Source organism: Stegostoma tigrinum, chromosome 7 (assembly GCF_030684315.1).
Source record: "Stegostoma tigrinum isolate sSteTig4 chromosome 7, sSteTig4.hap1, whole genome shotgun sequence".
NCBI lineage: Eukaryota > Metazoa > Chordata > Chondrichthyes > Orectolobiformes > Stegostomatidae > Stegostoma > Stegostoma tigrinum.
The window spans coordinates 66207864-66235666 of NC_081360.1; the positions used below are offsets into that span (position 1 = coordinate 66207864).

The 27803-nt window shown below is 42.3% G+C and overlaps 1 protein-coding gene across 1 annotated transcript in view; it reads left to right on the plus strand.

The window, feature by feature from the left end:
- The first annotated feature begins 551 nt into the window (after positions 1–551).
- The window catches only part of tgfbr2l (transforming growth factor beta receptor-like), a 100141-nt gene continuing 72889 nt past the window's right edge, over positions 552–27803 (plus strand). Inside the window, exon 1 of the mRNA XM_048534701.2 lies at positions 552–662. Within this exon, the coding sequence (XP_048390658.1) occupies positions 569–662 (94 nt within the window). The 5' untranslated portion in view covers positions 552–568. The remainder of the gene's footprint in view (positions 663–27803) is intronic.

Consider the following 27803-nt stretch of genomic DNA (forward strand, 5'->3'; position numbering starts at 1 on the left):
ATATGGGCTAAGAATGTAAATACTAAACGAAATGTATTAATCACAGAGATGTTGGTTTTCATGTGGTTTGCTATTTTACTTCCCTGAGCTATAATGAGGCGGAATGATTCTAAAACTCGTTTTATTTTAAAGAATGTGTTCAGATGTTTAATCTTTGCTGATTACTTCAATGGAACTCCACGAGTGTTTGGGGCTAAAGGACGCAGTCCCTTGCGGGCTTGGTTTCATTCAATAAACGGCTGCTTAGTTAAATGAGCATTTCAAGTTCAAAAATAGTGCGCTTATCTGGCTCCGTTTGGTTTTGCCTGTGGAAAATCAGTGCTTTTTTTTGACGTTTCAACAGCTTCCTTCTAGGCGGCCCCACACTGAGCCTTGCGGCTGGAGTTTAAAGGCAAGTTCAGACCAGCTGGCATGCAGATCCGCCCACAGCAAAACCCGTCCAAGATCCACCTCCTCTTCTTCCCCTTCTCTACCCCCGCCAACATGAATATCACTCAGCTCGCTCCTTGCCTTCTGCCATGATCCTTATACTGTACCAAAATCGCACAATGGAAGTAAAAAACACCAAATGATACTTCAGGGGTTTTCATGTTCGGTTACTTGCAAGAGAATGGGCTGCGGGAGTGTCTTAACCCCAACATCTGTCTTGATTCTGGCTTCCGGTAAGTGAAGAAATTATACACTGTCAGAACTTAGTGTGGGGACCATAAATCATATCAGCCACTGGGCTTTTTCCAGCTCTAGCCACTGTTTCATTGTTTTCTTCAACCACTTTGAACAATAAATTACGATTTGAATTGCAAACCCAGATCCAAAATTTCACTAAAGTAGATAAAAGTTTTTGAGCATATCTGTGATTTAAATCCAGATGTTTATTCACAAATACAGTACTTTCAGCGCGTCACCTATTCCGAAAGAGCTTTGTGTATGGAATAGACGCCAAACGTGATTGTCTTTTATACACTTTCAATCGGCCCGTTTGCAGAGGTAAAGAAAACAAGGAACAGATGTTCGTTCAAAGCACGTCTAGTCATTCAATTTTTTTTGCGTTTACAAAATTATTTCAACGACCGCTTTTTGCCGAAGTAGAGGATCGAGGTTGGGAACACTTCGCTGGCGTTCAGTTTGCTCATTATCTTGGGAATTCTGTAAGTTCCGAATAATATGAAGGACAAACGATGTTTAAGTGTGTGTTAAGTCTTAGTGACAGGGAAAGAAGACAGTTTCATTACTGAGCTGTTACGCTCTCTAAGGCATTAGCACTGGATAATTTGCTTCCTGACGAACTCCAAATTGCTCAAAGCATATTGTGACATCCCAGTGGACCTCAATCGAAAGGAAGCTATTTCGAAGTAAATTCCAGACAATACTGTTTGTTTTTCAAATGAAAAATTCTACCGATGCTGAAGTTCTAAAAGGAAAACAGAAAGTGCTGGAGAAACTCAGAAGGTCTGGCTGCATCCGTGGACCGAAAGCGGAGACTACGTTTCGAATACAATATCGATCCTCTTGACTGCCGTCCTGTTATCCTACAAACCGGAAAATCCTGTTTTCAAACTCGCTAAATTAATGTCATGCCGTAAACTATTAAGAGTAACGCATTTGGAGTATGAATTAAAGGCATCAGTGGGTCTTTAGAAAAGCTATTTAACCATTTTCGAGTAAGATTGAGGTTTGTGTGGAATTCGGATGGAAACAAGATTCCGAGGGTTTTTCCGCACGCTAGGGGTCACTGTTTCAACCAGGGTAAGTCTATCAGCCATTCAGGGAGGAGCGCCGCACCGAAATTACCGAGAATGAACTGCTCAACTCACTTATTGAAGACAGTAATCAAAACCATGAGTTTGGCACTTTCTATAAATTAATATGTTCTATCAGCGACAGGTTCCTTAGGATTTGGAAATAAGTCTTACAATATGGATCTTGCCGCCTAAGCACTTTAGGTTCACCATTGAATGCAATTACGAATGGAAGCTGAAAACGTTTAACAAAGATATCCTCTCAGTCTTCGTGCCTTTAGGCCTTACCGAATGAGAATAAACAAAATCCATTTTGCCTCATTGACAAGCATCCAACATTCCTAATAAAGATCGAACTGTAACTTCATCTCTAAATGCCTTAACTCAGCTCTCCAACTCAGGGAGCGAAGTTAATGTTACTCGCAGAACCGAACTATTTTCTCCATATTCTCAAGTTTCCTGATGTTGTACAAATAACTCCACTTTAATTTTCCTTTACAAACGCTAACATTAAAAAAGTGCTTATGTATCTATATACCACTATAAGTGTTGACATACAGGGATAATTCAATTTTTTTGTACGGGAAATAAGAGAAATTGCGCATAGAATGCACTCTTTATGAGTCAGTTCCCTTTTCACCTTCTTTGGATTTTGCTTTGACCAGACGGATATTTCTGTTTCACCAATTTCCTCTCTGTTGCAGTGCCCGCATCGAATCTCAATCTGTTATCTTCATTGGTACCGAGATTTGTCTTCACAATTCTTAGATAACTAACTTCCACACTTCATTCCCCAAAACCAAATCTACTAATGCCTATTTCCTATTGGTCTAAAATAATATTGATCGAGGAAATAGGTTATGTCAGAAATATTTGCCTTTTTTTCCAATTACTATTTATCCAATCTATCCTTGGACAAATAATATTATCCATATTATTTTCACATAGTACAATAAACACTTTTACAAATAGCTATTAAACACTGTGGGACTTATATTAAAAATGGATCAGTATGGTTAAGGTACTTCTTGCAGACAGGGAGAGTTGTTTGCCATGGTTTTTACTTCATCAAAGATAGCTTTCAACCTTCCCTTTCATTTAGTAGTAGGACAACTTCAGTTATTATCAAATGCTAGAATCTCTCACTACATCAGCATTAAGGCATGAAAATTAATTCTCCCAGTTTCTAAAGCACATGTTTAATGAGAATTAGATGGCAGAAAAAGATCAACAATAAAGATGTTGCAAGGCTTAAAGATTTAGTTGACACAGTCCAGCTGGCCTTTGGCTCTTGAGGAAGCCTAGCCACTGATAGACAGCAATGGTACGCTGAAGTGGAAGAAGAATTTAAGGCCGAAAGCTATAATGTTGGTGTAGTGTGGATATAAAATGCAAAATGATGGAAGGATTAACACTATCAGAAATATCAATGGAAAGTCCAACTCCTTCCACGTATATGGATTTATGAGTCTTGTGGTAGACAGTTTCTGCCACATATTGGTCTGTACAATTAAATTCATCCATTCATCCTTGAGTAAAGGTACACTTCTAATTTGTTAAAGACCGAATTATTATTCACAAATGATACATTGTAGAGAAGACTTAATTATCTTTGGGGGTATGTGGAATTGTAAAGAATGCCTGCAAATTCGACTTGAAAGGGAGCAACAAAAGCAATGAGATTCCATCCCATGCTCATACCCACTCTTTGCCTTCATGATCAAAGTGAAATGCCAAGGTACTAAAATACAACTTTAGTTCTTTTGAAATTATGGTACCTGGTTAGATGGAAATGTTATTTAACTTTTAACATTTAGCAATACTACAATGATAACAGAAAGATACCAAGAAAACAAAGCCAGGGTTTTTAAAACAAAATGGTTTTGTTTTAAGTAATCACTCCATTTTGTTTGCATTGATGTGCCGAACTTCTGAATTTCTTTTTTCTATTTGTAAATAAATATACTCTTGTTGTTTGTGCTTGGTTGATGCAGAGTGTTTGGCATTTTAATGGCGTCCAAACCAAAACTGTTGCAAGTATAAATAGTATGGAGGAAAATCAAGAATGTAAACATAGTATTGTTCAACAAGGTGTAGATCTTTAACTGATGTGTGATTGGTATATACTACTGTTTAACTTGTAGTTAAGTGGAATTTTGATGATGGAATGGTTTTATTTGGCTTATTTATCAAGATTAGACATTGTTTTGACAAGTCCTTATGAATATTATAAGTGTACCATGTTTCAGGAATTATTACCAGCTCAAATCAAGCATTGATGAACGTCCTACAGGTCTAGCTGAGTTGAACTACACAATTTGTTTTTTTTTGTGTAGAATTTCTACCAGTTCAGTATAATAGCCTATTCTAATTAGTTCATTCTGTTTCTGACCTAAGGCATAGAAAGACGACTGGCTATCTGACATTGCATTTCTTTTTGAATGCTGTCATTGACATGGAATTAATGATGTTGTGAAATTGAAGCCAAAGATTGTAAACGTAAACCCCACTAGTAAACAACACTTCTGTCTTTTCCAGTATTACCTTTGAAATACAGTCAAGTTTAAATGATCCCAGATAATTCTTGGTATTTATTTATTAAAAGCATTTGTTGTCTGTTTACCAGGTATACTCAGGCACAAAGCTAAGAGATTTTGGAAGCAGTAATACACCATACTTTTGAGAAATCTGCAAAACATAACAAACACAGCAGGGAAGACAGATATGGAATGAATAAACAAAATCTAAGGAAAATGACTCACATGAGATCTGAATGTATTTTCAAATTTAGACTTGTCGTTCACAATTAAATATGCATGGTTTTCTGTTTCATCTTAAAATTGAGATCTTTTCAAGTCACCAGGGTGACTACTAGCCATTCATTTCAAAAACTGCGTGGAAAATTTTAGAATAGTTGAATACTATAGCACAAAAGGAGCCTATTCAGCTTATCTACATTGTTCCAGCTCTTCTGCCAGTTAGTCCTGTTCAATAGCTTATTACTCTTTTAGTTTCTGTATCGGTTCAGTTTCCTTTTGAAGGCTTTAATTCACAGAATCACAGAAGTATTACAGCACAGAAGGAGGCCATTTGGCCTATCATGTCTGCAAAAGCTCCTGAAATGAGCATTATTACCAAATGCCAGTCTCCTGCTTTTTTTCTCATACCATTGTGCAGTATTTCTACTCACATAATCATCCAAAGCCTTCTTGGTCATCAATTGAACCTGCCTCTGTCACATTTCCAGGCAATATATTCCATACCCCAACTGCTTGCTTGTGAAAATGTTTATTTCTCAGATCACCCTTTTCTTTTTTACATGACTTTAAATTTATGCCTTCTTGCTCTTGTTGCTTTTATGCTTGGGAAAGGCTTCTTCCTATCTACTCTCTCTAGCCTGCTCATGATGTTGAGGTGCCGATGTCGGACTGGGGTGGACAAAGTGAGAAGTCACACAACACCAGGTTATAGTCCAACAGGTTTATTTGGAATCACACAAGTTTTTGGAGTGCAGCCCCTTCATCAGGTGCCGTGGGAGAGCTGGGCATAAAGAGACAGAGTTTACAGGCAGAGAGATTAAGGGCAGAGAGATCAAAAAATCATACACTGGTGTGAGTGGAGGCTCAGATGATATGTCTCTGCAGGTGACCGAGAGTGTCAGATGGTGTGCAATGTGTTTATAAAGTCAATGTCAGTGCCGTGCTGTCATTACTAGCAGACAGAGCTTTGAGGATATACAAAAGGGGACATCTCAGGTCAGACACAGAATTGTAGGTGTGAAGCCTTGTTCAGAATCTGTCTCAGAGTTTTAACCTGGACTCAGGCTGGTATAATCTTGAAAGCAGAAATTTATGTGATGCCATATGGACTGACTGTGACTACAAATTGTGTGTTTTTTGAACAAATGCTCATGATTTTGAAAACCTTTATCGAAACCTCCTTTCAGTCTTCTCCTCCCCATGGAAAATAGTGACAACTTCTTCAATCTATCCTCCTAGCTGATTTTTTTTCATTCTTGTAAATCACCTTGCACTCTCGAATGAATTCACATCTTCCCCATAACGTGTGCCCATGACTGTACACAATACTCCAGCTAAGGTCTGACAAGTGTCTTATAAAAATTCAACATCATCCCCTTGCCACTATCATTACTCCAAACCACTATCATTAAGTTAAAACATTGTATGGTTTATTAACTGCTCCCTCCACCTGTCTTGCCACCAACTGCTCCTGCACTGCATGTAGGATTGTACCCCGTTTTTAATATTCTTCCAACCAAAGTGAATCCCTCACATTTCCCTGCATTGAACCTTATATTCCATTCATCAACCACTTCATCAACCTGTCAATATCCTTTTGAAATTACAAACCGTTCTCTTCATCATTTACAATTCTTCTAAGTTTCTTGTCATCTGCAAATTTTGAAATTGTCCCCTCCACACCAATATGTGGATCATTAATACATATAAGAAAAAAACTAGGGTCTCAATACCAACCTCCTGGGAACTCCATTACGAGTTTTCCTCCAGAAAAAGTTGCCCCTCAGGTCCCTTTTAAAAATTTTCCCCTCTCATTTCAAATATATGTCCTCTAGTTTTAGACTCCCTTGCCCTAGGGGGAAAAGCCTTAGCTATGCCCCTCATGATTTTATAAACCTCCGGAAACAGTTTAAGGTTTATAATCCTCTCATGATTTTCAACACTTTTATCAAGTCTCCTCTTGTGAGGAGCATATCCTCAGCTTCTCAAATTTATCCATATAACTGGAATGACACATTTGAATATGCCTGTTATGCACCTTCAACACTTTCTCAAAGCCTAGTGCCCAAAATTTAACAATTATCCAGTTAAGGGTAACTACTGTTTCATAAAGGTGTCACATAATTGCCTGGTTTTTGTCCTCATTAACTCTGTCTGTAAAGCTTAGATACTGATATGCTTTATTAACTATTGTGTTAAGCTGTCTTGTCATGTTCGAGTCGAAACAAGAAAAATCTGGAAATAGACAGTAGGCCAGGCAGCTCATATGGAGAAAAGAAAGTTAACATTTTCAGGTTAATCTTAACATTTAAGAAATAGAATTAGGCCATTGGGCCCAACCAGTCTGTTATATCATTCAGTAAAATCATGGCTAATTTGAATGTTATTTTTGGAAGATAATTTTATTTAAATTCTTCCACTTTTACCACGTTGCAAAACAAAACAAAAGCTGCAGAAAACACATCTGAAATTGCCAAATAGCTGAGTCTGTTTAGCTCAGGGACATACCTATACACCAGGTGGAACGCCAGCCTATTGAAAATGCAGCAGGCTAACAGTTGGACTGAAGGCTATCAATTCTTCTTCCACTCAATCACTTATTTTGAACTGCCTTTTTGCTCACTATCTGTGACTTTCCTTCTGTCTTCCAATCTGAAACAACCTGTTTCTCACTGCAATTTGCTTGTTTTATGGGGACACAATGGCCTAGTTGTATTATTGCTAGACTATCAATCCAGAGACTCAGATTATGCTCTGGGGACATGGGTTTGAATCCCGTCATGGCAGATGGTGGAAGTAATCTGGAACTAAGAATCTAATGATGACCATAAAGCCACCGCCGATTGTTGGGCAAAAACTCATCTGGTTCACAAAGGAATCTGTCATCCTTGCTTGGCCTGGCTTGCACATGACTCCAGACCCACAGCAATGTGGTTGACTCTTAACAGCCCTCTGGGCAATTAGGGATGGGTAATAATTGGGTAATAAAGTGTCATGCACAACCCTGTAAATAAATGAAAATAACAAACATACGTTTTACTGTCTGTATTGCAACCAGTTGCTGATTAGATCCCCTTCCTGCTTCAGTTAATGCCATCCATTCCTCTAGAAAATTCAATCAATGCTATAGGTTTGATCTCTAATATTCAGCCATGAAGTTAAAATTAAAAGACATCGGTACGCTATCAGTTTACAACACAAGATCCATCATGTAGAACTTATTCTTTTTCCATCCTAAGAATGAAGAAGACATAGTAAGTTAGAGGATGACAGTGTTATATGAGAGGGGGTGGAAGACAACTGCAGCATATTAAAACAACAGGGACATTTAAGGAAGGGAATATATCTCTTATTTATCATAAGCAATCCTACGGGAGATCCACTAGTTACCCTTATCAAAAACATGTTTTGTCTTGTCTCCAAGACGCAACCTGGCATCAAACTTCAGGGTAATTTCTCGTATGTACTTTTCTCAGCGGATTGCCTCAATTTTCATAATTAAAATCAGCCTACCAAGTCAGACTGGCATTCACACAAATACTTCTATATTTATATTTGTAGTAATTCTAACGCATCCAGAAAAAAAGCAGTTTTGGCTTGAAAAGCAGAATTGTAGTAAGCATAGCATTTGTGTTGTGAAAGATATACAAAATAAGGGGTCAAACATTTTGTAGGGCAGCATGTTCCAAATTCCCCAGAAAGTAAATCCTCTGTCTTCATGGGATGGGAGATTTTTAATTTAAATGGCTATTTTATCTTAAAGAAATGTGCATCTAGAAAAGGAAAGTCATCCTGGGTACCTGTTTTGCCTGAAGTTTTTAGCCATCAATACTTTCAATCAAATCCACACTGTCTCAGTCAAAACTTCTTTTAGGTGTGTAGACAGGTACCTGATGGATAATCTTAGGATCTAAACTCCCTTTTAACAGTTACAGCATTCTATTCACCAATTCTAAATCAACCACAGAAATGATGGCCACATTTTGTCACAAATGCATCATGCCATGCCTGCTTTGGGCATAAGTTGAAAATCTTCACTGGGTCCCATTCTATACTCACTGCAAGCTATTCTGAGTATACCTAACAGCTTAACTTGTGACTTGTTCTGATAACATTGAACTTGCAGAGCAACCCTTTATCCTAATACTTCATATGGCAGACATTGAGGTCTGATTTTCAGCTTTACTTTGTTAGTGATATGTCAATTAATGATTCTTTTTTATATAGTTGAATCAGTTGCTGTTGTATAATGCATTAGAATTTCAATAATGTACATGCAATTCATCTGTGTAATGCACAATGCACTCGAAGGCATTTATAATGATGGCTCACTTTGACTTTCTTTTGTATGTGACTACAGATGGAAAATAGTTTAGTGCAATTTCTGCTCCTAAACGATTTAGTTATATTGGGTGCTTCTCTGGGGACAGTACCTCCAGTTGTTATGAACTCATTGGGACATTCATATATATCTGCAGTATTACATTATGAACACATGGATTAGGAGCAGGAATAGGCTCCTCCACACCCAGAGCCCACTCAAGCATTCATTAAGATCACAGGCGATCTGATTATTCCAGAATTCCAGCTACTCCTGAAGATCTTTCAAACTGTACTTATCAAGAATGTGTCAAGAATGCTCTCTGATGAAGGGTCTAGGCACAAAACGTCAGCTTTTGTGCTCCTGAGATGCTGCTTGGCCTGCTGTGTTCATCTAGCTCCACACTTTGTTATCTTGGATTCTCCAGCATCTGCAGTTCCCATTATCTCTTATCAAGAATCTATTGACTTCCACTTTAAACAAATTTAAAGATTCTGCTCCTGCTACATTTTAAGGATAACAGTTCCAAAGACTCATGACCTTCTGTGAGAAAAAAAATCCTTCGCATCTCTGTTTTAAATGAGCAACTCCTGATTTTAAAACAGTGATTCCACGTACAAGATTCTCCAAAAAGTCAAGAGGAAACATCCCTTCTGGATTCACCCTCTTAGGACTGTTCACAACCTTAGATATTTGAATCAATTCAGATCTCAGTCTTCTGAACTCCAACAGGTTCAAGCCTAGCCTATCCAACCATTTTTCATAAGAAAATTCCAGGCGTTGGTCTGGTATCATTTCATTTTCTCTGAACTACTTGCAAACATTTAAATGCTCCCTTAAATACAAATCAATGCAGTACATTTGTACTCCAAATATGTTCTCACCAATGTCCTGCATAACTGAATCAAAACTTTTTGTGTTCAATTCCCTTTGCAATAAATGATAACATTCTGTTTAGCTCCCCAATTTCTTTCTGTACCTATAGGGTAACCTTTCGTGATTCATGCACTAGGAAACCCTCTGCATCAGAATGCTGTACTGTCTCACCACTTAAATAATATGCTTCTTTATTGCTCTTACTGAAATGGACAATTTCATATTTTCCCACATTATATTACATTTGCCGGATCTTTGCCAACTCATTTAACTGATATAGCCTCCTAATGTGATTATTCACACTTACATTCCTACCTATCTTTATGTGGTCAGTAAATAGAACATAGAACATAGAACAGTACAGCACAGAACAGGCCCTTCAGCCCACGATGTTGTGCCGACCATTGATCATCATGTATGTACCCTCAAATTTCTGTGACCATATGCATGTCCAGCAGTCTCTTAAATGTCCCCAATGACCTTGCTTCCACAACTGCTGCTGGCAACGCACTCCATGCTCTCACAACTCTCTGTGTAAAGAACCCGCCTCTGACATCCCCTCCATACTTTCCTCCAACCAGCTTAAAACTATGACCCCTCGTGTTAGCCATTTCTGCCCTGGGAAATAGTCTCTGGCTATCAACTCTATCTATGCCTCTCATTATCTTGTATACCTCAATTAGGTCCCCTCTCCTTCTCCTTTTCTCCAATGAAAAAAGTCCGAGCTCAGTCAACCTCTCTTCATAAGATAAGCCCTCCAGTCCAGGCAGCATCCTGGTAAACCTCCTCTGAACCCTCTCCAAAGCATCTACATCTTTCCTATAATAGGGCGACCAGAACTGGACGCAATATTCCAAGTGTGGTCTAACCAAAGTTTTGTAGAGCTGCAACAAGATCTCACGACTCTTAAACTCAATCCCCCGCTAATGAAAGCCAATACACCATATGCTTTCTTAACAACCCTGTCCACTTGGGTGGCCATTTTAAGGGATCTATGTTTCTGCACACCAAGATCCCTCTGTTCCTCCACACTGCCAAGAATCCTATCCTTAATCCTGTACTCAGCTTTCAAATTCGACCTTCCAAAATGCATCACCTTGCATTTATCCAGGTTGAACTCCATCTGCCACCTCTCAGCCCATCTCTGCATCCTGTCAATGTCCCGCTGCAGCCTCCAACAGCCCTCTATACTGTCAACGACACCTCCAACCTTCGTGTCGTCTGCAAACTTGCTGACCGATCCTTCAATCCCCTCATCCAAGTCATTAATAAAAATTACAAACAGTAGCGGCCCGAGGTCAGAGCCCTGTGGAACACCACTCACCACTGACTTCCAGGCAGAATATTTTCCTTCTACTACCACTCGCTGTCTTCTGTTGGCCAGTCAATTCTGTATCCAGACAGCTAAGTTCCCCTGTATCCCATTCCTCCTGACCTTCTGAACGAGCCTACCATGGGGAACCTTATCAAATGCCTTGCTGAAGTCCATATACACCACATCCACAGCTCGACCCTCATCAACTTTTCTAGTCACATCCTCAAAGAACTCGATAAGGTTTGTGAGGCATGACCTGCCCCTCACAAAGCCATGTTGACTGCATTTAATCAAGCCATGCTCTTCCAGATGGTCATAAATCCTATCCCTCAGAATCCTTTCTAACACCTTGCCGATGACAGACGTGAGACTTACTGGTCTGTAATTTCCGGGGATTTCCCTATTTCCTTTCTTGAAGAGAGGAATTACATTTGCCTCTCTCCAGTCCTCCGGTACGACTCCAGTGGAGAGCAAGGATGCAAAGATCTTCGCGAGTGGCGAAGCAATTGCATTTCTCATTTCCCAAAGCAGCCGAGGACAAATCTGGTCCGGGCCTGGCGACTTGTCAATCTTAATGTTTGACAAAATTTTCAGCACATCAGCTTCCTCTATCTCTATCCATTCCAGCATGCACACCTGCTCTTCAAACGTTTCATTCACTGCAAAGTTCGTTTCTTTCATAAAGATAGAAGCAAAAAACTCATTTAGGGCTTCCCCTACCTCCTCAGACTCCACATACAAGTTCCCTATGCTATCCCTGATCGGCCCTACTCTTTCTTTGACCATTCTCTTATTCCTCACATAAGTGTAAAATGCCTTTGTGTTCTCCCTAATCCGTTCTGCCAAGCCTTTCTCGTGCCCCCTCCTGGCTCTCCTCAGACCATTTTTGAGCTCCTCCCTCGCCTGCCTGTAATCCTTTAGAGCTGAGCTTGATCCTAGCTTCCTCCACCTTATGTAAGCTACCTTCTTCCTTTTGACGAGAATATAGCTCAGGTTCCCAACCCCCTGTCATACTAGTTTAAACCCTCTCGAACTACTCAAGCAAACCTTCCACCCAGGACATTGGTCCCCTTCCAGTTCAGATGCAACCCATCCTTCTTGTACAGGTCCCACCTTCCCCAGAAGGCATCCCAATTATCTACATATCTGAAGCCCTCCCTCCACACCAGCTGCGCAGCCACGTGTTAAGCTGCGCCCGCTCCCTGTTCCTCGCCTCGCTATCTCGTGGCACTGGTAGTAAACTAGAGAACACTACTCTGTTCGTCCTGCTTTGCAGCTTCCATCCCAACTCCCTGAAATCACTTTTTATATCCTCAATCCTTTTTCTGGCTATATCATTAGTGCCAATATGTAACACTATTTCTGGCTGTTCGCCCTCCCCTTTTAGAACCTTATACACCCGATCGGAGACGTCCCAGACCCTGGCACCAGGGAGGCAACGTACCTTCCGGGAATCCCGATCCCGACCACAAAATCTCCTGTCGATTCCCCTAACTATCGAGTCCCCTACCACGAGTACTTTTCTATTCTGCCCCCTTCCCTTCTTTGCCACTGTGTCAGGCTCAGTGCCAGAGAACTGGCTACTATGGCTTTCCTCTGGTAGGTCATCCCCCCCCAGCAGTATCCAAAACAGTATACTTATTGCTGAGGGGAATGCCCACAGGGGATCTCTCACTGTCTGTCTGTCCCCTTTCCTCCCCCTAACAGTAACCCATCTATCCTTGTCCTGAGCCTTAGGAGTGACCAACTCCCGGTAACTCCTCTCAATTACCCCCTCTGCCTCCCGAATGATCCGTAGTTCATCCAGCTCCAGCTCCATTTCCCTAACCCGGTTTTCAAGGAGCTGTAGCTGGGTGCACTTTCCGCAGATGTAGCCAGCAGAGACGGGTGCCATGTCTCCCACCTGCCACGTTCTGCAGGAGGAGCAAGCAACTTCCCTAGCATCCATACCCCACTTATCTGAACACCCACTCAGTACTAAAGTAGAAAGCTTAGTTCAAGTTGCTATAAAATTAATAACAAACTTATATTCAATAGAGAAAGTTTAGAATGAACCTTACCTTATTAACTAGGTGAGAGGAGGAGGGTGGGTGGGAGACACTACAGTTGTAAAGTCTCGGGTTTAGCCGCCTTGCTGATATATATGGTCACTGCTTTCCTTCCCGGCTGCCCCTCTGGTCCTCGTCACTTCCTCCGCTGCTCCCGCTCCTTCTGTGAAAGAGAAAACACCGCTGCCCGCTACCGGTATGTAATTTTTAAAAACTGCCTTACCTTAGCTGCAGTCTTCCCGGGTTCGTCTTAACTCCGCTGCTGCTCGCACTCAAAATGCCGCTGCTGCTCGCACTCAAAATGTAGCAACCATTACTTCAGTCCTTTGACCCAAAGTGTAAAATATTGAGGCCCTTGCCCTGGCCTTTCTGGCACATTACTTGTCACATCTTGCCAAATAGAAAATGACCTATTTATAGTTACTTTCTGTTTCCTGTCAGCTGGCCACTCTTCTATCCATTGCCAAATGTTACCCTCTGCACCGTAAGCTTCTATTTTCTGCAATAACCGTTAAGGTGGCACTGTCTCAAATGCCTTCTAGAAATCTAACTCCAGGACTTTCATCATTTTCCCTTTATCAATTACAAATGTTACTTCTTTAAGGAATTCCAATAAATTGGTTAAGCTTGATTTCCTTTCTACAAAACCGTGTTGACTCTGCCTGATTTTTTTGCCTAAGTACCCTGCTATACTATCTTTAATAATAGCTTCTAACATTTCTACAATGATGTATCTTATCTAATTGGTCTGTAATTTCTGTTTTCTATCTTCATTTTTGAATCAAGGAGTTACATTTGTTTTGTTTTCTGATCTCATAAAATATTCTCTGAATCCAGGGAATTGAAGGAAATTAAAACCACCTCATCAACTTGCCTCTTCTTTTAAGATCTTAGGATGAAGTCTATCTGAGCTGTCCAGCAGTTTGCTCAGCACTATTCCCATAGTGATTTTAAAGTTATCACGTTCCTCTCTCACTTGCATTTCTGGTTTATAACTATCTCTGAGATTTTAGCTGCTTAGTAAAGATCTGTAATACCTGTTTATTTTAACTGCCATCTTTATATTTTCCATCATTAATTCATGAGATTCACTTTCTATAGGAGCAAGGCTCATTTTCTTATCTCTTTGTTTTAAATATCCTGTAAAAACTTTCACTATTTGTTTTATATTTCCAGCTAGGTTTCTCTTATGCTCCATCTTTCTTCCTCCTTATTAATTTTTCAGTGTTTCTTTGCTGGTTTTTTATTTCCTGACTCAGCACTCAATTTTGCACAATTATATGCTTTCATTTAAGCTTAAGACCATCTTTAACTTCTTTAGTTTACCACAAAGGGTGAGTTAACCCCTTTGAATTTTATTTCTTGACTTTGCAGAATAGCTTATGCACACATTCACACATGAGGACAGTTATCACTCACTGATATCTGTACAATTAGTTCATATATTGGTTGGAGACTCTTCCAGCATCAACAACATTGACCTTTTGACAGTCAATGTGAGCATTTAATCTAATTCCCCTGTCTTTTGGACAGATTAGTGATTCTAAAAATTATCATTTTAATGTGGGGGAATTATCTCTTTGTATGTAGAGTAATAAACTTGCACTTCTGTCTGCAATCAAACTGCATGGAAAACCCTTTCAGTTCAGAGGATTTGAAAAATATCATCAAGGGGAAGAGGTTGGCACCTCCAACTAAAGTTAGAAAGTTATATTAGTAAGTTTAGAATGCATTTTTTGATAAATTAGGGAGGATCCTACAGCTTCCACTTTTAATGAACATAGAGCCATATTTCTGGAAATGAGGTGCAGCTGCATATATGCACACAGACAGACTGTCTCTGTTTACGTCTATCTTTCTGAAATTGTTAATTTTTCTGCCTATATCAATGCTCAATTTATTCAACTCATTAGTTTGATCTCATCTGTCTTATTTGACATTTTTAAGTTACTTAAGACTTATTTTTCATTATTTGTTGCTTTTCTCATGAATTCATTGTGTAAATTATCCATTTCCAAAGGTGAGGATCATTATATCCATATATGGATATATTCACATCTCTTCCATTTGTGACAAATCAAACTTTGTTATTATTAGTCAATGCCTATGACAAAGAACAGACTCATAAGCGGTGATTGGCATAGAGTCATATAGTTATACAGCACTGAAACAGACCTTCGGTCCAAATTGTCTATGCCGTCCAAATATCCTAAACTGATTTCATCCCATTTTCCAGCATTTGGCCTATATCCCTCTAAACACTTTCTACTCATTTGCCCATCCAAGTGCCTTTTAAATGTTGTAATTGTACCAGACTCCACTGCTCCCCCAGGCAGCTCGTTCCATAAATGCATCACCCTCCGCGTGATAGAGTTACCCCTCAAGTTCCTTTTAAATCATTCCCACCTCACCTTAAGCTTCTGCCCTCTAGTTTTGGATTCCCCTATGCTGGAAAAAATAAGATCTTGGCTATTCACGCTATCCATGCCCCTCATGATTTTATAAACCTCTCCAAAGTCATTCCTCAGCCTCTGAAGTGCCAGGAAAAAAAGCCCCAGCCTATTCATCCTCTCCCTATTGTTCAAACCCTCCAATCTCAGCAGCATCCTTGTAAGTCTTATCTGAAACTTTTCAAGTTTTGCAACATCTGTCTCGTAGCGTGGGGACCTGAAGCCAATTCAATTTTCTAAAAATAGCCTAATCAATGTCCTGTGCAACTGCAGCATGACATCCCTACTCCTATACTCAATGAAGGCAAGTGTGCAAAATGTATCTTTACCACCCTGTCTACCTGCAGCTCTGCTATTAAGGAACAATGCATTTGCACCCTTAGGTCTCTCATTCCTCAGTGCTCTGCCATTACAGTTCTGCCCTGATTTGCCTTACCAAAATGCACCTCCTATTAAATCTAAATTAAATTCCATATGCTAATCCTCAACCCATTGGCCCATATGACCAAGGTCCTGTCATACTCCCGGAAAAAAATTCTTCACTGCCACTACTCCACCAATTTTGGTGTCATCTGCAAACTTACTAAGCATACCTCCTATATGCACATTCTAAGTCATTAAGAGTTTATCACTGTTATAAAATACCTCAGCAACAAAAACTTAGAAATAGGTATTTGTATTCTAAAGTTATCCATTAAAATCTATTGATCTGTGGTTTTCATGGGAGATCTGAATGAATTATAAATGTGATTTCAACACATCAGCCAGAGAGAGGGGAATTCTGTAATCAGTTGAGCCAAATTTGAGTAACTGAGGTCAGTTTTTACTCCCTTTTCTTGCTTTCACACAACTTAAGCTATATACTTTCCTCACATCAGAGATAATGGGAACTGCAGACGCTGGAGAATCCAAGACAACAAAATGTGAGGCTGGATGAACACAGCAGGCCAAGCAGCATCTCAGGAGCACAAAAGCTGACGTTTCGGGCCTAGACCCTTCATCAGATAGGGGGATGGGGTGAGGGTTCTGGAATAAATAGGGAGAGAGGGGGAGGCGGACCGAAGATGGAGAGAAAAGAAGATAGGTGGAGAGAGTATAGGTGGGGAGGTAGGGAGGGGATAGGTCAGTCCAGGGAAGACGGACAGGTCAAGGAGGTGGGATGAGGTTAGTAGGTAGATGGGGGTGCGGCTTGGGGTGGAAGGAAGGGATGGGTGAGAGGAAGAACAGGTTAGGGAGGCAGAGACAGGTTAGACTGGTTTTGGGATGCAGTGGGTGGAGGGGAAGAGCTGGGCTGGTTGTGTGGTGCAGTGGGGGGAGGGGACGAACTGGGCTGGTTTAGGGATGCAGTTGGGGAAGGGGAGATTTTGAAACTGGTGAAGTCCACATTGATACCATGTGGCTGCAGGGTTCCCAGGCGGAATATGAGTTGCTGTTCCTGCAACCTTCGGGTGGCATCATTGTGGCACTGCAGGAGGCCCATGATGGACACGTCATCTAAAGAATGGGAGGGGGAGTGGAAATGGTTTGCGACTGGGAGGTGCAGTAGTTTGTTGCGAACTGAGCGGAGGTGTTCTGCAAAGTTGTCTCCAAGCCTCCGCTTGGTTTCCCCAATGTAGAGGAAGCCACACTGGGTACAGTGGATGCAGTATACCACATTGGCAGATGTGCAGGTGAACCTCTGCTTAATATGGAAAGACATCTTGGGGCCTGGGATGGGGGTGAGGGGGGAGGTGTGGGGGCAAGTGTAGCGGTTGCAGGGGAAGGTGCCGGGTGTGGTGGGGTTGGAGGGCAGTGTGGAGCAAACAAGGGAGTCACGGAGAGAGTGGTCTCTCCGGAAAGCAGACAGGGGTGGGGATGGAAAAATGTCTTGGGTGGTGGGGTCGGATTGTAGATGGCGGAAGTGTCGGAGGATGATGCGTTGTATCCGGAGGTTGGTGGGGTGGTGTGTGAGAACGAGGGGGATCCTCTTTAGGCAGTTGTGGCGGGGGCGGGGTGTGAGGGACATGTTGCGGGAAATACGGGAGACGCGGTCGAGGGCGTTCTCGATCACTGTGGGGGGAAAGTTGCGATCCTGGAAGAACTTGGACATCTGGGATGTGCGGGAGTGGAATGTCTTATCATGGCAGCAGATGCGGTGGAGGCGGAGGAATTGGGAATAGGGGATGGAATTTTTGCAGGAGGGTGGGTGGGAGGAGGTGTACTCTAGGTAGCACCCGCCGCCATTGACCATGAGGACACAGCCACAGACCCCACCGATGACGTCACATCCGCCTCCGCTGGCCACACCACTTCCGGGACGGCTGCTGCAGTCACCCTCACCGCAGCCGCTGCTGCCGCCCACCCCGACACTCCCACCGCCGACGGAACCCCGCCCACGGCCGACGCCGATGGAACCCCGCCCACGGCCGACGTCGACGGAACCCCGCCACGGCCGACGACCTCATCGCTCCGCCCACAACCTCCACAGCCAGCAACCCCAGAGAAGACAGCCACACTGAACCCTGCCGCATCTTCACCGTCCCCCCAGACCTCCCACTGACTGAGGACGAACGGTCAGTCCTTCGTAAGGGGCTCACCTTTGTCTCCCTACAACCATACATCAACGAATACCAGTCACGATTGGACATAGAACAGTTTTTCCGCCGCCTTCGCCTCCACGCCTACTTCTTCAACTGGGAGGCTAACCCTCCCTCCACTGACCCCTTCACCCGCTTCCAACACAAGTCCTCCTCCCGGACACCACCCCCAGGCCTCCCACCCTCCCTCGACCTCTTCATCTCCAACTGTCGTCGAGACATTAACCGCCTCAACCTCTCCACCCCTCTCACCCACTCCAACCTCTCCCCCGCAGAACGGGCAGCCCTCCGCTCCCTCCGGTCCAACCCCAACCTCACCATCAAACCCGCAGACAAGGGTGACGCAGTGGTAGTATGGTGCACTGACCTCTACATCGCGGAGGCCAGACGCCAACTCTCCGACACCACCTCCTACCGCCCCCTCGATCATGACTCCACACCCGAGCACCAAACCATCATCTCCAACACCATTCATGACCTCATCACCTCAGGGGACCTCCCACCCACAGCCTCCAACCTCATTGTTCCCCAACCCCGCACGGCCCGTTTCTATCTCCTTCCCAAAATCCACAAACCTGCCTGCCCTGGTCGACCAATCGTCTCAGCCTGCTCCTGCCCCACCGAACTCATCTCCACCTATCTGGACTCCATCTTCTCCCCTTTGTTCCAGGAACTCCCTACCTACATCCGTGACACCACCCACGCCCTCCACCTCCTCCAGGACTTCCAATTCCCTGGCCCCCAATACCTCATCTTCACCATGGACGTCCAGTCCCTATACACCTGCATTCCGCATGCAGATGGCCTCAAGGCCCTCCGCTTCTTCCCGTCCCACAGGCCCGACCAGTCCCCCTCCACCGACACCCTCATCCGCCTAGCCGAACTCGTCCTCACCCTCAACAACTTCTCTTTTGACTCCTCCCACTTCCTACAGACTAAGGGGGTGGCCATGGGCACCCGCATGGGCCCCAGCTATGCCTGCCTCTTTGTAGGTTATGTAGAACTGTCCCTCTTCCGCACCTACACAGGCCCCAACCCCCACCTCTTCCTCCGGTACATTGATGACTGTATCGGCGCCGCCTCTTGCTCCCCAGAGGAGCTCGAACAGTTCATCCACTTCACCAACACCTTCCCCCCCAACCTTCAGTTCACCTGGACCATCTCCAGCACATCCCTCACCTTCCTGGACCTCTCAGTCTCCATCTCAGGCAACCAGCTTGTAACTGATGTCCATTTCAAGCCCACCGACTCCCACAGCTACCTAGAGTACACCTCCTCCCACCCACCGTCCTGCAAAAATTCCATCCCCTATTCCCAATTCCTCCGCCTCCGCTGCATCTGCTCCCACGATAAGACATTCCACTCCCGCACATCCCAGATGTCCAAGTTCTTCCAGGACCGCAACTTTCCCCCCACAGTGATCGAGAACGCCCTCGACCGCGTCTCCCGTATTTCCCGCAACATGTCCCTCACACCCCGCCCCCGCCACAACCGCCCAAAGAGGATCCCCCTCGTTCTCACACACCACCCCACCAACCTCCGGATACAACGCATCATCCTCCGACACTTCCGCCATCTACAATCCGACCCCACCACCCAAGACATTTTTCCATCCCCACCACTGTCTGCTTTCGGAGAGACCACTCTCTCCGTGACTCCCTTGTTTGCTCCACACTGCCCTCCAACCCCACCACACCCGGCACCTTCCCCTGCAACCGCAGGAAATGCTACACTTGCCCCCACACCTCCCCCCTCACCCCCATCCCAGGCCCCAAGATGACATTCCACATTAAGCAGAGGTTCACCTGCACATCTGCCAATGTGGTATACTGCATCCACTGTACCCGGTGTGGCTTCCTCTACATTGGGGAAACCAAGCGGAGGCTTGGAGACAACTTTGCAGAACACCTCCGCTCAGTTCGCAACAAACTACTGCACCTCCCAATCGCAAACCATTTCCACTCCCCCTCCCATTCTTTAGATGACATGTCCATCATGGGCCTCCTGCAGTGCCACAATGATGCCACCCGAAGGTTGCAGGAACAGCAACTCATATTCCGCTTGGGAACCCTGTAGCCTAATGGTATCAATGTGGACTTCACCAGTTTCAAAATCTCCCCTTCCCCAACTGCATCCCTAAACCAGCCCAGTTCGTCCCCTCCCCCCACTGCACCACACAACCAGCCCAGCTCTTCCCCTCCACCCACTGCATCCCAAAACCAGTCCAACCTGTCTCTGCCTCCCTAACCTGTTCTTCCTCTCACCCATCCCTTCCTCCCACCCCAAGCCGCACCCCCATCTACCTACTAACCTCATCCCACCTCCTTGACCTGTCCGTCTTCCCTGGACTGACCTATCCCCTCCCTACCTCCCCACCTATACTCTCTCCACCTATCTTCTTTTCTCTCCATCTTCGGTCTGCCTCCCCCTCTCTCCCTATTTATTCCAGAACCCTCACCCCATCCCCCTCTCTGATGAAGGGTCTAGGCCCGAAACGTCAGCTTTTGTGCTCCTGAGATGCTGCTTGGCCTGCTGTGTTCATCCAGCCTCACATTTTGTTGTCTTACTTTCCACACATACCTGGCAAGAATTTGCTGAAGCCAATTGTTTTCCCAGCTAATTTACATGTGTTGGATGAGTGCCAAAAAAGACCACCTCTTCAAACTTGGTGCATGTATCAAAAACTGGGTGGGACACATCTTTGTCTTCATGGCTGCTGTTACAAAAAATGCTTCCATGCAACGCCAAACAGCTACTTGGAAGATTTTGAAAAAAAGTTCCATAGCAAGATGATATAGGAATAGCCTCGTAATTCTCAGCAGTAAGTTTCCACAATTGGAGATGCGTTCCCAATATTCTGCCAGAAAATGGAATGAAAGACATTATTACCTCACTTCAGATTATCTAAATGGAATGTAAATTATTGTGCCTGTTTCATGCAGGAGTTCTGGACCACATGTTTGGCCATAGGGAACTTACATCATATGCAAAAATGAAGGTGATCCACTCTATTTTTCCATTCCAATTCTCACTGCGTAATGATGCACTGAGACTGGTTGCATTTTATGGACAAGAAACCTACCATATTTTATCAGCATTAGCTGGATGGTTTAACTGTAAATTAACTTAATCACAAAATGAGGCTTCAAGCAGTCAGTTAAAATTTCCTCATCACAAGATGGCAAAGGCCAGAGCTCGAGTATAAATAATTTTCAGGCGACAGTGGCCGCGCTCATACCAGCTGCAGCAAGTTAAAAATGGGCAAATTCACACACTAAAAAGCTTGTCTTAATGTATGCATCACCAACAGAATTTAATTATCCAAAACATTGTAGATTTCCTCCTCTACCTTGACGTATAACAAAAACTGACAGATTATTGAAAATATTTACATTCTAATGTTGCGCACATGGTCTAGTAATATGAATGCATGGAAATGAAGACAAGTTCCAAATAAACATCATAAAATGATTGCAATCTTTCTTGGGCTCTTGGATTGATTTATTTTAGGCAGATACAAGTTAGTATTTATAAGTTCTGAAATAAAGTTACATTGTACATAGGTTCTTGTGTCATGAAATTTTACAATGAAATTAGGAAAGAAAATAAGTGAAGTACAGATTATTAAAATCCTAAAATAAAACAAAACTGCAGATGCTGGAGATCTGAAACAAAAATGGAAATTGTGAGAGAAACTCAGCAGTTCTAGTCTGTGGGGAGAAAGCAGAGTTAACATTTCATGTCTGATGACTTTTAACTCTGTTTTCTTCCCACAGATGCTACCAGACCTGTTGAGTTTCTCCAGCAATTTCTGTTTTTATTAGTTGAGAAGGATAAGAAACTGAACAGGGATATTAAAAATTTCATAAAAGCTTGAATAATGTCACGAGAGAAAGACTTAAGAGTTTGTGGTGATGGACCATCATCTTAAATTTGCCTTTAATGACCTTGCAAACATATTTCAAGAAATTTCTTCACACAGAGTTATTACAGCTTGCAGTGCTTTGCCACAGGAAGTTGTTAAAACAGGGCATTTTCACATTTTAATTGAAATATCGATAAACGTTTGAAACAAGGGAATATATGGGAGACCTCATATTAGTGGAATTTAATACAACATGTTGCATCAACTTCTGTAAATGCAATAGTTCTGCAGTGAACATTTCATTCAAAAGTTGGTTAACACACAGGAAAAAGAATTAGAATAGTTTGGCTCACAGAGTAATGGGAACTGTGTAAATAATGATGCTCATCAAACAGCAAAACACTGAGCCCTTATTAAGTCAATGACAATGACATGGAATACAGCACAGAGAGACCCTTTCACCCCATTTCCCTATTGCTTTCTTGTTGAAGGAACATGCAAATTAATCTTAATACCAACATCCCCTCCCACTCCCATCTCCCCACCGATCTCTGAAAATTGTGTCCTCTTCAAAGCCAATTGGCTTTTGAAAATTCAAATGGAATCTGTTTCCACAAAATCCTCTTCAGGAAATTCATCACAGATCTTAGAAAATGAATCTGGTAAGACAGCTATAGGGATCAATGAAATGGAACAGGAGTTAACAGATATTTTGCAAGAGTCTTTATGATGGCAGATGCATCAAACATTCCATTAATACTAAAGAATACAGGGAAGAAATTAAGTAGCATCACTAGAGTAGTATTAGATAAACTAGTGGGGCTAAAGGCAGCTAAGCACCCCGTCCCTGATGGCTCGCATTATAGGATCCCAAAAGAAGTAGCTGCAGAGATAATGGATGCATTGGTTGTAATTTTCCAAAAATCCTTGGACTCTAGAGAAGTATTGCAGGATTAGAAAACTGCCAATGTGACACAGTGCTTTGCACAGGAAGTTGTTGAAGAAAGGCATTTGCACATTTTAATAGAAATACTGATAAACATTTGAAACAAGGGAATAAATGGGAGACCTCATATTAGTGGAATTTGAAACAACATGTTACATCAACTTCTGTAAATGCGATAGTTCTGCAGTGAACATTTCATGATTTAATCAAAAAAGGGAGTGAGCCAAAATGCAGGTAACCATAGGCCAGTTAGCCTAACATCTATTGTCGGAAAAATTTTGAAATCAATTGTTAAGGAAGTAATAGCAGCACATTTGGAAAATCATAATCTAACCAAGCAGGGTCAGAAAGGCAGCATGATGGGAAATTGTGTCTGACTAATTCATTAGAGTTTATTGAGGAAGTCTCAACCAGAGAGCACAGAGAGGAACGAGTTGATATGTTGTATTTTGTCTTCAACAAGACACTTCACAATAGGTTAAGCCGTAAGATAAGAGCTGATGTGTTGGAGATAGTATATTGACAGGATAGAATATTTGCTCGTGTGTAGGAAACAGTAAGTTCTTATTCGAGGGAACAAAGTGTGAAGCTGGATGAACACAGCAGGCCAGGCCAAGCAGCATCTCAGGAACATGCTGCTTGGCCTGCTGTGTTCATCCAGCTTCACACTTTGTTGTCTTGGATTGTCCAGCATCTGCAGTTCCCCTTGAATAAGAACTGTGACAATGGGTTCTTTTTCAGGGTGGCAACCTGTATCCCTAAAGGGGTTCCACAGGGATCATTGCTGGGATCACAACTGTTTGCAATATGTATTAATGACTGGGAGGAAGAAAGCAAATGTACAAATTAACCAAATTTGCAGTCGACACAAAAATTGGTGGAAAGGCAACTTACAAGAGAGATATAAACACTTTACAGAGAGATATTGATAGGTTAAGTCTGTTATGGGCCAGAACAAACCCCCTCAAAATATATCAAGAGATTGCCTAGACTCTAACTTTTATCTTATTTAAAGGCAAGTGTAAGGCGCTGTGTTCCTGATGGGATTTGATTGGTTCACTATTAGGCTTTAAGCAAAACACGGTTTATTCATGTAACCCCGTTAAAATACTAATAGAAAGAAAAAATAATTGGCAAAACTTTAATTCTATTGAAATACTAAACAAAATAACACATTATTTAACTATTTGTCACCAACTGTTCTAATATAGCAGCATCCTATAAACATACCCTAAGCAAAGGCAATTTCAACAAAACAGATTTTCTCATGTCCTATTTCCTATTTTCAGTCCAAGAGAAAGGAACCCCCAAAGTTGCAAACTAGCAGCACACTTAAATTGCTGCAGCAGAGAGAGGGAGAGAGAGAGAGAGAGAGAGAGAGATGTATTTGTCAGCCTCAAAGCCCAACTTTAAACTGAAAATAAAACTAAAACCTTGGGTCTGTGTGAACCCAACTCCATCCACTCATGATTTGCTTGTATTTTTAAAAAGAAGTCAGGGAGCTTAAAACGGTTTTCCTATGCTTGTGGAACAGACATTCCTTCACCGCTGGCAACACCTGTCTACAAGAGAAATAGCTCAGAACAAACCCCTCTTAAAGACACAGTACGGTCACAAGTAAGTGGACAAAACATTGGCCAATATGGTAACGTGTGGTAGTTCATTTTAGGAAGGAAGATCAAAAGAACAGGGTATTATTTACATGGAGAAAGCAACAGCAGAAAGCTGCAACAAAAAGAGAATTTAGTAGAATAAAATGTGTCTCTTTGAAATATCAATGATTATTAAGGGGCTTAACAGACTAAATACTGAGAGAATGTTTGCCCTCACAAGAAAGCCTGGGACCAGAGGGCACAGCCTCAGGATAAAGATGCGCAGTTTAATACAGAGATGGAGGATTTCTTCTCTTCAAGGGTTGAGAATCTTTGGAACTCCTTGCCACGGCGAGCTGTGAGGGCAGTGTCCTTGTATATAATTAAGGATGAGATTGATACATTTTTGATCAGCAGGGGAATCGAGGTTTACAGGAAAGGGCAGAGAAAGTGGACATGAGGATGTCAAATCAGTTATAATCCTGCTGAATGCTGCAGCAGGCTCAAGAGACCAAATGGACTACTGCTGTTCCTAACTCTTATGGTCTAATGGTGATATCTTAACTTTCTTTGTGAAAATAGCTACCAATATTCACTCTATTTTCTTTGCCAACTATTTTAAATCTATGATCTCCAGTTACTGATGTACTTGCTGCTAGAAATTGTTTCTCCCTATTTGCTCCATCAACACCCTTCTAAAGCAACTTATCAACTTATCTTATCAATGATTTGTGAATATCTTTCCAAGGTCTCTCTGGTCTTGTGTAACCTCAAATAACACCTTTACGGTTATATGGCTACTCTACATAGTTTCTCCTCAAGTGCATTATTTCACGCAAAAATAGTAATTTGCATCTGCAATGTACTTGCCCAGAGGTAATTGGTTACTATGAAAATAATACATCTTACTTAAATAAAGCATTTTGTAGCTTGCGTTTAATTTTCTAATAAAGACGTAAGGTCTTTTCTTTTATTATATTAACAAACTAGCAATCCCATGGCATTCGAAAATTGTATAAACCAGGCTTGTCTAATGGGCCAACTGTGTGTGTGGCCCACAATATTTTGTCAGAGTAACAAACTGAGATTTGAAAATTGCTGTAGATCTGCTTGTCCAATTGAAGGCAGTCCCCTCCCTGCCACCTGGATTTGCTGCAAGTAGGAGCAACAATGAGCCTATCAGCAACAAATATTGGAGAGAAGTGGCCTGTGATTGGACAAGCAGGTGTGGGTTCCAATTTAGATTTCTGAGTGTCCATTTGCTCTCTGCCTTAGGCAATGCTCCTGCCTAATTACAAAGCTGCCAGCCCCTGAAGAGAATAACAAGGTGTAGAGTTGGATGAACACAGCAGGCCAAGTGGCATCAGAGGAGCAGGAAAGCTGACGTTTTGACCCTAGACCCTTCTTCAGAAAATCCTGAAGATAGTCCCTGAAGGAGCTCAAAATGGTGGCCCAGACTGGGAAACAGCAGAGGCATCTATATGTGCTCCTGTCAGGGGCAGCAGAAATTTCAGTTAGAGTCAAGTGAAAGGACATCATTCAGGCCATAGCACAAAAATGTTTAAGCCTTGTGGGCTTGGGTGCATAGTGGTGTAGAATGGGTGAATGAAGGAGATAGGCTGTGAGTAAGGCTGACTGAAACAGAATATGTATGTGTATGAGACAGACAGACAGAGAGAATATGTGAGGGAGAATGTGAAAGAGAGAATATGTGAGTAGGGAGGGGAATGTGCGTGAGGGAATGATTGTGAATGAGGAAGGGAAAGTGAGAGAGTATATGTGAGAGACAGTGGATGCGAGAGAGGGATAAAGTGAATGTGTACCAAAGAGTGGGTGTGTATGAGGAAGGGAGACAGTATGAGTCCATGAAGTAGGGATGCATTGTGTAAGTAGGTAGGAGGGAGACTTTGAGTGGTGTAGGTGACAGGGAGAGACAGGTTGTGAATGAGGGAGAGAGTGTACATTTGAGTGGGAGATGGAGAGCACCTTAAATCAGCTTTGGTCTCCTTTCCATTACCTGATGATTCGAACTTGGACCCCTGTCTATCACTCTCCAGCTCTTCTTTCTATGTGATTTCATTGGTTAGTTCTGCTACTTGCCACTTTTTAATGGTCGATTAAAATTAAAAACTCATTCAAGTCATCAAGCCGCACCCCCATCTACCTACTAACCTCATCCCAACTCCTTGACCTGTCCGTCTTCCCTGGACTGACCTATCCCCTCCCTACCTCCCCACCTATACTCTCTCCACCTATCTTCTTTTCTCTCCATCTTCGGTCTGCCTCCCCCTCTCTCCCTATTTATTCCAGAACCCTCATCCCATCCACCTCTCTGATGAAGGGTCTAGGCCCGAAATGTCAGCTTTTGTGCTCCTGAGATGCTGCTTGGCCTGCTGTGTTCATCCAGCCTCACATTTTATTATCTTGGATTCTCCAGCATCTGCAGTTCCCATTATCTCTCTCAAGTCATCAAGCTTTTAGTTTATGAAATTCTCATTAACCGTTGTGCCAAAACTTATTTTTCTGAACTTTTTTCATTATCTTCTGAGTGAAACCATGCAAAACAGTTAGACAGCTGTGGTATAAACCAGGGTAACTTGAAATTAGTCTAACTGGCGGTGTCATCAATGCTAAAGATCTGTAAAATCTGAATTCTGTAAGAACCAGATAAGTTGAATAAAATGGCCACATTGCTGTTAACTTAAATACAATTTATGCATGACCCCTGGTAATGAAAAATGGTGATTTTAGTCTGCTGTCTACAAACAGACTGAACCAGTTGGCTGTTATTTGTGTAAAAACAGACTGACAACTTGGGTGTAATTTGCTTTTTAATATATTTTTTTTTCCTCTACCATTTCCCTTTCACCTTCCCAAGTGGCCTTTGCTTCCAAATAATGTCCTTTAGTGGAAGCTGTATAAATGCATTATATTTTATAAATTAATACTTGAAAAAATAAACACATTGAGGTGATTGACAGATAAGTTCAATTGTAGGTCAGGAGTTTCTCATTTTTTTTCCTTTGGCACAAAACAACAATATGTTGAAGTAAAGGCACTGAACCATCCATTGGTTCTCAAATTCATGACACAAAAACAAAAATTGCTGGAGAAAGTTAGTAAGTCTGGCAGCATCTGTAGGGACAGAAACAGAGTTAAATGTTTCAAATCTGATATAACTCTTAAGTAAAATAAAGAACTACAGATGCTGGAGATTTGAAACAAAAACAGAAATTAGGGGTGAATCACAGCAGGTCTGTAACATCTGTGGGAAGAAAACAGAGTTAACATTTTGAATCTGGTGATTTAATTTTTG